General features: G+C 44.8%; 1 protein-coding gene and 1 long non-coding RNA gene across 7 annotated transcripts in view; one reads left to right on the top strand and one right to left on the bottom strand.

Annotated features, from left to right (window-relative positions):
- The window catches only part of LOC116469634 (uncharacterized), a 55,998-nt gene extending 43,766 nt beyond the window's left edge, over positions 1-12,232 (bottom strand). Inside the window, exon 1 of the long non-coding RNA XR_004248305.2 lies at positions 11,862-12,232. This is a non-coding gene — a long non-coding RNA (uncharacterized LOC116469634). The remainder of the gene's footprint in view (positions 1-11,861) is intronic.
- The window catches only part of RBM15 (RNA binding motif protein 15), a 39,265-nt gene continuing 35,480 nt past the window's right edge, over positions 12,184-15,968 (top strand). For all 6 annotated transcript variants that reach the window (XM_058439481.1, XM_058439480.1, XM_032155058.2 and 3 more), the window contains exon 1: positions 12,184-15,135. In XM_058439481.1, coding sequence (XP_058295464.1) covers positions 12,273-15,135 — 2,863 coding nt within the window. In that variant the 5' untranslated portion in view covers positions 12,184-12,272. The remainder of the gene's footprint in view (positions 15,136-15,968) is intronic.

Below are 15,968 nucleotides of genomic sequence, written 5' to 3'. Positions count from 1 at the left end.
TGCTACTGCTCCTTTCCCTTCAACTCTACTGCCTCCCTCTTTAAAAACAAAACAAGGAAGGCCGGGCATGGTGGCTCACACCTGTAATCCTAGCACTTTGGGACGCCGAGGCGGGCAGATCACAAGGTCAGGAGATCGAGACCATCCTGGCTAACACAGTGAAAGCCCGTCTCTACTAAAAATACAAAAAATTAGCTGCCATGGTGGCGGGCACCTGTAGTCCCAGCTACTGTGGAGGCTGAGGCAGGAGAATCGCTTGAACCCAGGAGGCTGAGCTTGCAGTGAGCCGAGATCACGCCACTGCACTCCAGCCTGGGCAACAGAGTGAGACTTCATCTGAAAAACAAAAAACAAAAAACAAAAAACAAGGCTGGGTGCAGTGGCTCACGCCTGTAATCACAACACTTTGGTAGGCCGAGGCGGGTGGATTACCTGAGGTCAGGAGTTTGAGACCCGCCTGACCAAAATGCTGAAACCCCGTCTCTACTAAAAATACAAAAAATTAGCCGGGCGTGGTGGCAGGTGCCTGTAATCCCAGCTACTCAGGAGGCTGAGGCAGGAGAATCCCTTCAACCTGGGGGGCGGAAGTTGCAGTGAGCAGAGGTCGCACCATTGCACTCCAGCCTGGGCAACAAGAGCGAAACTCCATCTCAAAAAAAACAAAAAAACAAATACCAACAACAACAATCATAATTAGCTGAATTTTAGTTTTCTAAATCTGCAATTTAGTTTTCTAATCTGCAATTAAGATATTAATATTTGTCTTTACTCATATGATTATTGTGAGAATTGAATTAGATAATGTAAGTCAAATCATGAAATGACATGCTATAGTTGAATCCTATTAAGTACCATGGACTTTACATGCATTGTGTCATATAATTCACCCAGTATGGAGTTGTGGAAGAAACTGCTGGTTGGCCCCAGTGTCTGCTCTTCCCCTTTTCCTTAGATATAAAACCTCTGCTTTTCAACTGGGCTAAAATAAATTTAAAAATACACTTCCCAGCCTCCCTTGCAGCTAAATGTAGCCAGATGTCTATGTTTTGGCTAATGAGATATAGGTGGAATTTTAGTGTGTCACTTCCAGGTAGTGTTGTAAAAGGAGCTGGCATGCTGCTGTTCCTCCCTTCTTTCCTGTTGGCTGACTGGAATGCTTATCATGGCTGCAACTTGAGAAGCCACGTCAGATCATAATGCAGTAGAAGTGCAGAGCCACAAAATAGAAGGAAATAACCTGTTCCTTGAAAGTTTTCTGAGTCATTTAGAGGAAATTGGAGATATCCCTTTACTTTACCCTTTGTGAACCGGAAGTGTCTGAGACAGGTCTCAATCAATTAGAAAGTTTATTTTGCCAAAGTTAAGGACGCATGCCCATGACACAGCCTCAGGAGGTCCTGACAACATGTACCCAAGGTGCTCAGGGCACAGTTTGGTTTTATACATTTTAGGGCGACATGAGACATCAATCAATACATGCAAGATGTACCTTGGTTTGGTTGGGAAAAGTGAGACAACTTGAAGCGGGGAGGCAGCTTCCAGGTCATAGGTAGAGAAGAGACAGATGGTTGCGTTCTTCTGAGTTTCTCATTAGCCTTTCCAAAGGAAGCAATCAGATATGCATTTATCTTAGCAGAGGGATGACTTTGAGTTCTGTCTGTCCTTTGTCTGCAAGGAATTTCCCTGTGGACAAATTGTGAGTGAGGTATGTAGCTTTTTTATCTTAGTAGCTATCTTTTTTAGGAATAGAATGGGAAGCAGTTTTGCCCTAAGCAGTTCCAAGCTTGATTTTTCCCTTTGGCTTAGTGATTTGGGGATCCCATGATTTATTTTCCTTTCACACCTTAAGTATTTCAGCATGTGTTTCTGACCTTAAAAGCATTATCTTAATAACCCCAGAACACTGATCAAAATCAGGAACTGTAACATTGGTACATTACTATTAACTAATTCATAATACATATTCAAATTGTATTAATTGTCCCAGTGCAGGTTGAGCATCCTTAACATGAAATTTCAAATGCTCCCAAACCCAAAACTTTTTGAGTACCGACATGAAGCCGCAAGTGGAAATTTCCACACATAAACATTAACACAAACTTGGTTTCATGCACAAAATTATTATTACTTTATTTTCTTTTGAGACGGAGTCTTACCGTATTGCCCAGGCTGGAGTGCAGTGGCACCATCTTGGCTCATGCAACCTCTGCCTCCCAGGTTCAAACGATTCTCCTGTCTCAGCCCCCCAAGCAGCTGGGATTACAGGCGCATGCCACCATGCCTGGCTAATTTTTGTATTTTTAGTAGAGACAGGGTTTCACCATGTTGGCCAGGCTGGTCTCGAACCCCTAACCTCAGGTGATCCGCCCGCCTTGGCCTCCCAAAGTGCTGGGATTACAGTCATGACCCACTGTGCCCAGCCAAAATTCTTTAAAATATTGTATAAAATTATCTTCAAGCTATAAGGTATATATGAAACATAAATGAATTTCATGTTTAGACTTGGGTCCCATCCCCAAGATATCTCATTATGTATATGCAAATATTTCAAAATCCAGAAAAAAAAATCTGAAACACTTCTGGACCCAAGCATTTTGGATAAGAGATTCTCCATTTGTTTTGTGCTTTATAGCTTCTTTTCCCATCTAGGATATAAGGTAGCATTAGGCATTGATTTTATTGAGATGTTTCTCATTTACTCTGGAAGAAATTCAACTTCTATAATTAAAAGCTTGATAGCTAACTGGAATAAAGTGAATTTTCTTAAGGTAAGGATAATAAGAAAACAAACAAAATGTGTAATAAACATCATCTTAAATGGAGAAACATTAGAAGTCCTCCTTTTAAAATTAGGAATAATAGGCTGGGTGCAGTGGCTCACACCTGTAATCCCAGTGCTCTGGGAGGCCGAGGCGGATGGATCACCTGAGGACAGGAGTTCAAGACCAGTCTGACCAAAGTGGTGAAACCCCGTCTCTACTAATGTAGCAGGACAAGCCGCAGACAAAATCCCTCAGACACCAGGTTAAAGAAGAAAGAGGCTTTATTCGGCTGGGAGCATTGGCAGAATTGCGTCTCAAGAACAAAGCTCCCCAAAGAAAGAGGTCCTGGCCCTTTTAAGGGCTTACAACTCTAAGGAGTCCATGTGAAAAGGTCGTGATAGATTGAGCAAGCAAGAGGTGTGTGACTATGTCCACAAACGCTAGCGGTGGGGGTAAGCAAGGCAAGTATTTCTCTATACCATTGTCTGTGATCCATAGATAGCACGAGCAGTTAGGGTGGGGATTAATCTTTTTTTTTTTTTTTTTTAAGACAGAGTCTTGCTCTGTTGCCCAGGCTGGAGTGCAGTGGCACAATCTCGGCTCACTGCAAGCTCCGCCTCCCGGGTTCACGCCATTCTCCTGTCTCAGCCTCCCGAGTACCTGGGGCTACAGGTGCCCGCCACCATGCCCAGCTAATTTTTTTGTATTTTTAGTAGAGACAGGGTTTCACCGTGTTAGCCAGGATGGTCTCGATCTCCTGACCTCGTGATCCGCCCGCCTCGGCCTCCCAAAGTGCTGGGATTACAGGCATGAAGCACCACGCCTGGCCAGGATGAGGGTTAATCTTTAACCTACAGGCCTGGCCAGTGGCGCTGATCAGTCTATTATTTTTCAGTTTTTACTTCCTCCTTTTCTTTGGAGACAGGGGACAGTAGGAGAAATGGCCTCTCTCCTCACTAAAAATACAAAAAATTAGACAGGCGTGGTGGCGCTCAGGAGGCTGAGGCAGGGGAATCACTGGAACCCAGGAGGCAGAGGTTGCAGTGAGCCAAGATCATGTCATTGCACTCCAGCCTGGGCAACGAGAGCGAAACTCTGTCTCAAAAAATAAATAAACAAAAAATAAAATAAAATAAAATAAGGAATAATAATGCTTACCATCATTCTTTCTATGTAACATTCTATCAAAGATTCTATCAGTCAAAGTCAGCACAGTAACACCAGAAAAGCAAAATCATAAGGATTAGAAAGGAAGAAATACTCTTACTATTTGTAGATGATATGACTGCCTACATAAAAAACTAAAACGGGTTCAGGCACAATGGCTCATGCTTGTAATCCCAGCACTTTGGGAAGCCGAGGTGGGGAGATCGCTTGAGCCCAGGAGTTCAAGATCAGCCTGGGCAATATGGTGAAACCCTATCTCCACTAAAAATACAAAACCTGAGGTGAGAGGATCACCTGAGCCCTGGGAGGTCGAGGCTGCAGTGAGCCATGATCACACCACTGCACTCCAGCCTGGGCAACAGAGTGAGACTCTGTCTCAAAAAAAAAAAAAAAAAAATTTTAGCAAGGGGCTGTATTTCGAATCCTGACAACAGACAAATAAAAAGCATAATTTAATTTAAAAAGACACCATTACCAATAGTAACAAACCATACTAAAAGAGATGCAAGAGTACTCATCAAGTATACAAATTTTGCTGAAGGAAACGAAATAAGACCTAATTAAATGAAAAAAATCCATATTCACTGAAATACTTTTTTAATAAGGAAAAATAATTTTTTATAGGGAGACTTTTTTTTTCTTTTTCTTTCCTTTTTGTGGAGAACGGAGTCTCGCTATGTTGCCCATGCAGATCTCAAACTCCTGGGCTCAAGCTATCCTCCCACCTCTGCCTCCCTAAGTGCTGGGACTACACGTGTGAGCCACTCTGCCTTATAATTTATAAGAAAGAACAAAAATTTAATATAGTCAAATACTGGTGGCAGGGTTGGGGGAAGTGATGAGGATTTCTTAGACAAGATACAGAAAGTGCTAACTATAAAATGTTGATAAATTCAATCTTATTTGAATTAAGAATTTGTTTCTTAAAAATCAGCTTAAATTGTGTGAAAAGATAAGCCACAACTAGAAAAAGATGTTTGCCATACATACACTCTATAATAAAGGACTAGGATCAAGAACATGTGAAAAACTCATATACCTATAAGAAACATACAATTCAATAGAGGAGCAAAGTACATGAATAGATAGTTCATAGATGAAGAAATATATATGGTCAGTAAACTTATAAAGAGATATGCAAACTCACTAGTAATCAAGGAAATAAAATATCAAAACCACAGAGACATGCTATTTTATGTCCATTTGATTAAAAAAAGTTATAAAATGTTAGTGACATGGATCAATAAGATCTCTTATACACTACTGATGAGATTGTAAATTGCTAAACAACACTTTAGAAAACAATTTGACATTATCCTGTGAAATTGGACATTCAATGTAACCTTTTTTTTTTTTTTTTTTTTTTTAAGAGACAGGGAGGGTCTCACTATATTACCCAGGCTGGCCTTGAACTCCTGGGCTCAGGTGATCTGTCCACCTCAGCCTCCTGAGTAGCTGGGGTTACAGGCCAGCTTCAATATAACTTTTTAATCCAGTAATTCCACTCCTAGGTATCCTTCACCTGTCCATCCTATCCCAGGGGAATTCTTGCATGTGTGCCTCAGTACATATGAATAAGAATCTTCATCACAGCACTGTGTTAGGCCATTCTGTGTTGCTATAAAGGAATACACAAGACTGGGGTAATTTATAAAGAAAAGAGGTTTTAACTGGCTCACAGTTCTGCAGGCTGTAGAGGATGCATGGTGCTGACATCTGCTCAGCTTCTGGTGAGGTTTTGGCCTGCTTACAATCATGGCAGAAGGCAAAGGGGGAGCCAGCATATCACATAGTGAGAGTGGGAGTGAGAGAGAGTGGAGTAACATATACTTTTAAACAACCAGAACTCTGGAGAACTCACTCACTATCATGAGGACAGCACCAAGCCGTGAAGGATCCTCCCCCAGGATCCAAATGCCTCTCACCAGGCCCCACCACCAACACTGAAGATAACATTTCAACATGAGATTAGAGGGGACAACACTCAAACTATATCAAGCACTCTTCATAATAGCACAAAAAGTAAAAAATATTCATAGCCCAAATCAAAAGAAGAATGGATATATTAGTAGTAGTATATTCAATATCATGGAATATTTTACAACAATGGAAATAAACTATAGCTACTATGTATGATAACATGCAAGAATCATAGTAACACAATAAATGAAAAATGCACATCTCCAGAAAATTATATATAGTGTGTTGTTCGAATACAAGTTTGTATAAAATTCAAAAACAAGCAAAACAAAAAGAATATACTTTTAAAGTATGTGTGTGCACACATGTGCAAGCACACACACATGAATTCTTTAAAATTCCTTCAAAAATTCTTTTATAAGGCAAGGATTGTTAAATGCTAGATTCGCCGGGCGCGGTGGCTCACGCTTGTACGAGGGGGGGATCACAAGGTCAGAATCGAGACCAGGTGAAACCCCGTCTCTATAAAATACAAAAAATTAGCCGGGGTGTGGGGGCCACCAAAATAGGAGACTGGGGGAAACTGCGCAAGACCCCGTCAAAAAAAAAAAAAAAAAAAAAAAAATGCTAGATTCAGGATATCTATGAAGGTGGGCAGTAGACAGGATAGAGGAACAGCATTTAAGTAGATGTAAATTACTGATAATTTTCTATTTGTTTGAGTGCTGGATTGAGTGCTGGGTTCAAGGATATTCATTATGTTATTAATAAATAATAAACATTGAAGGGCCCATATGTGGACCGTTGATGATTGTATACCATGAATTAAGGATTACAATTAATCCAATTCAAAGAGAAAATATATTAACAATAGCAATCATTTATATAGTGCTTACCACGTGCCAGGCACTGTTCTAAGCTCTTTATATAGTTTAACCCATTTAATTTTCCCTGTGAGGAGAAAACCAAGGCCCAGAGAGGTTACCAGTAACTCTTCTGAGGCCCATAGCAGAGCTGGGATTTAGTCTAGGCTGGCAGCCTCCAGAGTCAGTACTCTTAATCACTACCCTGTAAGGTGTCTAAATAAATAAAAGAGATAATTATATTAGGGCTTAGTCATGAAAAAGTTATAGCAGAGTGCTTTCTATAACAATATTAAAGGAGGAACCACATGGATAGCTCTGTAAGGATACTAAAACCCCCTGAATTGTATTACTTTGAATGGGTAAACTTTATGGTATATAAATTATATCTTAATAAAGCTGTTAAAAAAAAAACCTCACAGACCACAAATAGTGATTTTGTAACACAAACTGGGTCCTGAATGATTGTTTGCTACTTGTGGGATTTGATATTTGCCTAAGGGTAAAAAGATACACTTTTTCTGCAGACCAAACAAAATAAACCTCACTGTCAAGACACCACTCACTTTATGAAGGAAGATGAAATAGAAAATTTTAATCTGCTATTATTGATGGAAAAAAATTTTCAATTCCCAGCTTTAGCCTCTTTTTTGCATCTGCCAGGAAATTGGATGGCTCTCAAATCTCAAGATAAATTTCATATTGCAGTTGTAATTTTTTGTGTGTATATTGAGGATACACAAACAATAAAACCTAGGAAAGATGAGGGTGGAAAGAGGACATTTGATTGAAAACATACACGTAAGTTTAAGATGCCAGTATGTTTTCAATCTTTATTAAGCTTAATTTATATACCATAAAGTTTATGCATTTAAAATATACAATTCTAAAATTAGCTGGGCGTGGTTGTGCATACCTGTAATCCCAGCTACTTTGGAGGCTGAGGCAGGAGAATCACCTCAACCCGGGAGGTGGAGGCTTCAGTGAGCCGAGATTGCATCACTGCACTCCAGCCTAGCCAACTGAGCAACACTCCATCAAATAAATAAAAATAAAGTATACAATTCAGTGGCTTTTTACTATCCTTACAGAGCTGCTCTGATGCTCAGGGAATCTACTGGTAACTTAACTCTGTTTTCTTTTATTTTTTTCTTTTTTGAGACGGAGTCTTGATCTGTCGTCCAGGCTGGAGTGCTGTGGCACCATTTCAGCTCACTGCAACCTCTGTCTTCTGGGTTCAAGCGATTTTCCTGCCTTAGCCTCCCGAGTAGCTGGGATTACAGGCGTCTGCTACCAGGCCTGGCTAATTTTTGTATTTTTAGTAGAGACACGGGGTGGGGTTTCACCATGTTGGCCATGCTGATCTCCAACTCCTGACCTCAAGTGATGGACCCTTGGTCTGGGATTGGTCTGGGATTACAGGTGTGAGCCACTTCGTCCAGCCCTGTTTTCATGACCACCGAAAATCCTCCTCACCTAGGTCAGCTCTCCTCACAAATCTGGCCATTGATCACAAAGAGATCAAATGAAAGCTCGGGTTGCACCTTAACAATTCCAACATCAACAGCAAAAGAAGGGTTCAAAGTCCTGGCCAACTAAACCATGGGTCACTTTTATCCACTTTTACACATGTGCTCTCTCTAAAGCACACATGTAAACGGAGGATAAAACCTAACTTGGTTGGGTGCAGTGGCTCACATCTGTAATCCCAGTGCTTTGGTGAGGCTGAGACAGGAGGATCACTTGAGGCCAGTAGTTTGAGATAAGCCTGGGCAACATGGCTAGACCCCATTGCTACAAAAAATTAAAAAATTAGCTGAGTGTGGTGGTGTGTGCCTGTGGTCCTAGCTACATGGGAGGCTGAATCAGGAGGATTGCTTGAGCCCAGGAATTTGAGGTTGCAGTGAGTTATGACTGCACCATTACACTCCAGCCTGGGTGACAGAGCAAGTCCCTGTCTCTAAAATAAAAACAAAAACAAAACAACAAAAAAAAGAAAAAACTCACTAAGCAGCTTTATGCTTTAAAGCAGGGGTTCCCAGCCCCCAGGCTGTGGACCAATAATGGTCAGTTGCCTGTTAGGACGTGGCTGCACAGCAGGTGAGGGGCAGGGGAGGGAGTATTACTGCCTGAGCTACGCCTCCTGACAGATCAGCAGAGGCATTAGATTCTCAGAGGAGGGCTAACCCTATTGTGAACGGAGTATGTGAGGGATGTGGGTTGTGTGTTCCTTATGATAATCTAATGCCTGATGATCTGAGGTGGAACAGTTCCATGAAACTGGTCCCTGATGCCAAAAAGTTTGGGGACCACTGCTTTAAAGAACACAAACGATTTTAAGGTAGTATCTGCTGGAAGCCAGGGGAGGGGGTAATTTTGGGGGCAGTAACACAAAGGAAATGTAAACAAATCACTTATTTTAACTACAGCATGGATCCAACTTATGTCATTCATTTGTTGTGGAAACACACACACACACACACACGTACACACATACACATCGCAGGCAATATTTTGGCTGTTACTCTTAATGGAATCTAGGCCTTTTCCATCTAACCATAAAACTTACTAGTACTCTTGGCTCCAGGCAGATTTCCAGTCCCTCTAGGCAAGCCTTTGTACTATAGCCAGCTGAGGGCAGTAGCTTCCATGAAGCTCCCTGGTATTTGAAGTGGCAAGCCACTAAGCTTGGCATGCCTCTGGTGCATGTTCACACAGACTGGGTGTCTGTTTATCTCCCTGAATTATTTCTCTCAAATCTTGTGCTCCCTCAACCCCTATCATGAAGTTTGGAAAACTACTGATTTGGTCATTATCTTTTTCTTTGATCAGTGAGTCATATTAGCAGGTCAATTTAGGTTAAAAAGTCACTCTGGTGCCTGGTTTATTATCTCGATTGGCTATTACATTGAGTAATCAGATAATGGCTTAACTTCAATTTCCATTTGTGGTCTATTAATACAACCTTGAAACAGATTTAAACCCAGGTAAAACTTATTTCATGCTTTTACAAATAATGTGTTCATATGTTTTTTATCCTCCAGCATCCAGGTTTTTATCTTTAAATACCATTTCCCACTAAAAGGAACCAGAGATCTCTGGAGAAAGGGCTGATTGCACAACTGGGGCAGAAAATGTATCAGGTAAGTCTGGAAGAAAATAATGGAGAAAGGAAGAGTGGGAAGAGTGATGCAGATGAAACAAGATTGACATGATTTGATAATTGTTGAAATAGGGTGTTGGGTACACATGGGAGTTCTTTATAGTATTCTTTTATATATTTTAAACTTTTTCCATAAAAATAGTTTAAGGAAAGTTAAAAATGTTATTTTTTAAACTGAAGGAGTAACAGCACCTTTGTAGAAACAAAAGATTTCTACAAAGAAAAGTGAAGTCTCCTTCCTACTCCAGACCGTCGCACCCCTCTTCAGGGCAATCCTAGTAACAATTTCCCATGTATTTGTCAAGAAAGTTTCCATGAAAATATATTTTTTAAATGTACATACTCATAAATACAAATATTTTTAAAACCACAAATGGTAGCGTATTATACACATTATTTTATGCCTTATGAAGTTTTATTTCCCATTTTAATACAATGAATATGTCTACATATTACAATATTGTGGATTTTTATGCTTTACAGTTGAGCCTCTTCCTTCGAGTTTCTTTGATCTAATCAAGAGATGAAAGGCCTACAGCTTCACATTCTTCAGGATTATTTACAAAAACGATGGCTCAACCAAGGCTAAATTTAGGTTACAGTCCCTAATCTTAACACAGTTTTTAAGTTTAGGTTTCAGCTTTTGGGATATTATTGTTACCTTGAAAAATGTCATGTTTAAAAACACCTCACACCCTCTACTATAGATTGGATCTTGGGAAATAGGGTTGAGGACCGGATCAATACAAGAATCCTCATAACCTCCGCCCCGGCGCATACCTGGGAGGGCTGCAGACAGTCTAAAGGCTGTGTTGACCTCAGCGCTGCGTCCCTCCAGCAACCGGCGAGTGCTGGGGCACAGGCCATACCCCCCTAAGCTCGGCATCGCCTGCACCTCTCACAGGTGCTCTGTCCGCCACAGTAACGCTCTATGGAAAGTTGTACGGCGAACGACTGAGGGAGCCAAACGAGGTGGATCTGGAGCGGCCGCAAGGTGCCTGTGCTGCTGGCTTTTAACACACAATAAGAGTGCCAAGGGATTACAAGAAGCCACAGGGGGAAAAACAAGTGACATATCTGCATGCAGCCTAAATTTCGCTTGGTGATTTTCACGGCAGAAGCATTACATATTAAAAACAAACATTGCTATTTTACGGGAATACAGAATTTAAAAATCCACAGATTCGCAACATAAAACATGCCGCCCAAAGACACGTCCGCTGTGTCTCGACAGTTCCGGCTCCGCCCGCGGGCCACGAGGCGGGGAGCGACGGTCACTCCACTCGGTTACCCGGAGTACTTGGGCGGGAACGGGGAGCGCCCGGGAGAGACGGGCTCCTGGGCGAGAGCCGCGTCTTAGCCGCCCTGCTTCTTAGCTCTCGAGGTCCCGCGTGTTACGTGTTAGCACCGCCCCGGGGCGTCAGCATGACCCGAGGCTGCAGGAACCGTGAACTCCCTGCCCCGAGGGCCCGGGTGACTGCGGGCGGCACTCTCCCGCGCGCGGGGGGCGGGATTTCCCCCGGCTGTTCACTCAGCGACCACAGCGACATAAGATGGTGTCCGCTAGGCGTCCCAGGACGGCTTCCTGAGGGACTGGAGGGCCCCGACAGCCGGAGAGCCTGCCCCGCCCCTTGGCCGGCACAGATAGGACGGCAGGGAGCTCAGAAGTTTCGAACTCCAAGGGCCGAAGCACAGCCAAAACCCCACGGAACTTAACAAATGTTTGTGGGGAGAACGCTGAAAACGCGGGGAGGCGGGGCTGGCGTACAGTCACCCTCTCGCGACATCTAAGTGACTTCGCACAGCAAGCACGTGTTCTAGTCTTTCACCTTCAGTCAGCCTCCTCCGTTATACGGGCCTACCCCTTTAAGCGAGTGATGGACAGTTATTTCAGCCTATCAACTTCCTTGCCGAGATCCAATCAGATTTAAACTTCTTTTAGCCGCCGGAGGAGTTGGAAAAAGGGGGTCGGAAGAGGGAGCTCACCGTCTCTCGCGATATCGCTGTGAGCCTGCCTCTCTGGAAAAAACGCCGAAACTGATGGCCCGACCTCCCAAATAGTGGTTTACAGGACGGGTTTATAAGCCAATGAAAGGGATGAGGAGGTGGGGTTGCTGCTTTCACTGAGCAAGAAGTACCGTTACAGGGCAGACTTTTTGTCCAATCAACACCTCCACACTTTGGGTCACGTGACCGCAGAGTGCGAGGGGCGGAGCTACAGTCTGGCGCGAGGAACCGTTAAGATAGACAACAAATGTAACCAATGAGGTACTCTGACTAGGGGGTTGGGAACCCAATAACAGTGGTTGGGCGGGCGCCTTCCTGGAGCGCGGGGAGATGTAAAGATAGACAAATAATTTTCCCAATGAGACTGTAGAAGAGAGAGCTAATTGGCCAATGAGGACTGCGGGGCGGGACCCTGTGCCGCGGCGGAGTCCAAGATGGCGGCGTGCGGTTCCGCTGTGTGAAACGAGCGCGGGGCGGCGGGTTAATCAGCTCCGCGGAGACGACCTCCGACGACCCGCAACAATGAAGGGAAAAGAGCGCTCGCCAGTGAAGGCCAAACGCTCCCGTGGTGGTGAGGACTCGACTTCCCGCGGAGAGCGGAGCAAGAAGTTAGGGGGCTCTGGTGGCAGCAATGGGAGCAGCAGCGGAAAGACCGATAGCGGCGGTGGGTCGCGGCGGAGTCTCCACCTGGACAAGTCCAGCAGTCGAGGTGGCAGCCGCGAGTATGACACCGGTGGGGGCAGCTCCAGTAGCCGCTTGCATAGTTATAGCTCCCCGAGCACCAAAAATTCTTCGGGCGGGGGCGAGTCGCGCAGCAGCTCCCGGGGTGGAGGCGGGGAGTCACGTTCCTCTGGGGCCGCCTCCTCAGCTCCCGGCGGCGGGGACGGCGCGGAATACAAGACTCTGAAGATAAGCGAGTTGGGGTCCCAGCTTAGTGACGAAGCGGTGGAGGACGGCCTGTTTCATGAGTTCAAACGCTTCGGTGATGTAAGTGTGAAAATCAGTCATCTGTCGGGTTCTGGCAGCGGGGATGAGCGGGTAGCCTTTGTGAACTTCCGGCGGCCAGAGGACGCGCGGGCTGCCAAGCATGCCAGAGGCCGCCTGGTGCTCTATGACCGGCCTCTGAAGATAGAAGCTGTGTATGTGAGCCGGCGCCGCAGCCGCTCCCCTTTAGACAAAGATACTTATCCTCCATCAGCCAGCGTGGTCGGGGCCTCTGTAGGTGGTCACCGGCACCCCCCTGGAGGTGGTGGAGGCCAGAGATCACTTTCCCCTGGTGGCGCTGCTTTGGGATACAGAGACTACCGGCTGCAGCAGTTGGCTCTTGGCCGCCTGCCCCCTCCACCTCCGCCACCATTGCCTCGAGAGCTGGAGAGAGAAAGAGACTACCCGTTCTATGAGAGAGTGCGCCCTGCATACAGTCTTGAGCCAAGGGTGGGAGCTGGAGCAGGTGCTGCTCCTTTCAGAGAAGTGGATGAGATTTCACCCGAGGATGATCAGCGAGCTAACCGGACGCTTTTCTTGGGCAACCTAGACATCACTGTAACGGAGAGTGATCTAAGAAGGGCGTTTGATCGCTTTGGAGTCATCACAGAAGTAGATATCAAGAGGCCTTCTCGCGGCCAGACTAGTACTTACGGCTTTCTCAAATTTGAGAACTTAGATATGTCTCACCGGGCCAAATTAGCAATGTCCGGCAAAATTATAATTCGGAATCCTATCAAAATTGGTTATGGTAAAGCCACACCCACCACCCGCCTCTGGGTGGGGGGCCTGGGACCTTGGGTTCCTCTTGCTGCCCTGGCACGAGAATTTGATCGATTTGGCACCATACGCACCATAGACTACCGAAAAGGTGATAGTTGGGCATATATCCAGTATGAAAGCCTGGATGCAGCGCATGCTGCCTGGACCCATATGCGGGGCTTCCCACTTGGTGGCCCAGATCGACGCCTTAGAGTAGACTTTGCCGACACCGAACATCGTTACCAGCAGCAGTATCTGCAGCCTCTGCCCTTGACTCATTATGAGCTGGTGACAGATGCTTTTGGACATCGGGCACCTGACCCTTTGAGGGGTGCTCGGGATAGGACACCACCCTTACTATACAGAGATCGTGATAGGGACCTTTATCCTGACTCTGATTGGGTGCCACCACCACCCCCAGTCCGAGAACGCAGCACTCGGACTGCAGCTACTTCTGTGCCTGCTTACGAGCCACTGGATAGCCTGGATCGCAGGCGGGATGGTTGGTCCTTGGACCGGGACAGAGGTGATCGAGATCTGCCCAGCAGCAGAGACCAGCCTAGGAAGCGAAGGCTGCCTGAGGAGAGTGGAGGACGTCATCTGGATAGGTCTCCTGAGAGTGACCGCCCACGAAAACGTCACTGCGCTCCTTCTCCTGACCGCAGTCCAGAATTGAGCAGCAGCCGGGATCGTTACAACAGCGACAATGATCGATCTTCCCGTCTTCTCTTGGAAAGGCCCTCTCCAATCAGAGACAGACGAGGTAGTTTGGAGAAGAGCCAGGGTGACAAGCGAGACCGTAAAAACTCTGCATCAGCTGAACGAGATAGGAAGCACCGGACAGCTGCTCCCACTGAGGGAAAAAGCCCTCTGAAAAAAGAAGACCGCTCTGATGGGAGTGCACCTAGCACCAGCACTGCTTCCTCCAAGCTGAAGTCCCCGTCCCAGAAACAGGATGGGGGGACAGCCCCTGCGGCATCAGCCTCTCCCAAACTCTGTTTGGCCTGGCAGGGCATGCTTCTACTGAAGAACAGCAACTTTCCTTCCAACATGCATCTGTTGCAGGGTGACCTCCAAGTGGCTAGTAGTCTTCTTGTGGAGGGTTCAACTGGAGGCAAAGTGGCTCAGCTCAAGATCACTCAGCGTCTCCGTTTGGACCAGCCCAAGTTGGATGAAGTAACTCGACGCATCAAAGTAGCAGGGCCCAATGGTTATGCCATTCTTCTGGCTGTGCCTGGAAGTTCTGACAGCCGGTCCTCCTCTTCCTCAGCTGCATCAGACACTGCCACTTCTACTCAGAGGCCACTTAGGAACCTTGTGTCCTACTTAAAGCAAAAGCAGGCAGCCGGGGTCATCAGCCTCCCTGTGGGGGGCAACAAAGACAAGGAAAACACCGGGGTCCTTCATGCCTTCCCACCTTGTGAGTTCTCCCAGCAGTTCCTGGATTCCCCTGCCAAGGCACTGGCCAAATCTGAAGAAGATTACCTGGTCATGATCATTGTCCGTGGTGCGTCCTAAAGTCCATGTGTAACTTGTATTTACTACTTTGAAATGGTTCCTGTTTTGTGATGTGTAATGGGATACAGCATCAGATGCAGTTTTCTTTTTAGTTGTTAGTTGTAGCATTTTCTTTTTTATATTTTTATAAACGTCTTTAAAATAGAAATCAGGACAGTTTAGCTATTTTTTTGTTTAGCTATTATTTTAAGTGAAAGGGATGCCCTAAAGGTAGCAGGCAGACAGATTTGCTTTAATTAGGAGTTCCCACCCTTATGAGTAATTTTTTTCCTCTATTCAGTTGTTTTTTTTAATCTTGAGCTTAAAAAATTCTCAGTTACAAAACCAAAATTTTGAAAAGTCAGAATTTGGAGAAAGGAGTCCACTGACCATATAAAGAGAGTAATACCCACCTAAAAATGACTCGATTGGTGTGTAGGTAAATGATTCTTTTACCAGAAATGTGTGTGACTGAAATTTGATCAGGGATCTCAAAGATATGCTAGTAAATTGTATAGCGATGTAATTATTTTAATCAGGTATTTGAGTATTTCTTAAGATACAGTTTATTCCCAGAGAGTTTGCTTTAACATGCATTTTTTAAATCATTTGTTCTAGAGTTCTGTATCCCATATATGCACTTTTGGTTTGTAGCAGTAACTGTTCAGTAAAAATTAAGGACTATGTTACAAACCATATATGTCTTATGCTTACACTAGTATGCAAGAAGTGAGTAGGTGCTTTTAAAATCAGAATTCTTTGGTCAGTTATTGGTGTGTGGTGGTGTTTTTACTGACTTTTTCAGAGAGGTGTGGCAGGTACAGTTCAAATTGTGCATATTTC

The sequence above is a fragment of the Hylobates moloch genome, unplaced genomic scaffold (genome assembly GCF_009828535.3).
Source record: "Hylobates moloch isolate HMO894 unplaced genomic scaffold, HMol_V3 SCAFFOLD_5, whole genome shotgun sequence".
Taxonomy (NCBI): Eukaryota; Metazoa; Chordata; class Mammalia; order Primates; family Hylobatidae; genus Hylobates; species Hylobates moloch.
Note: the sequence above shows the minus strand (reverse complement) of the source record. Positions and strands in the feature narration are given on the sequence as shown.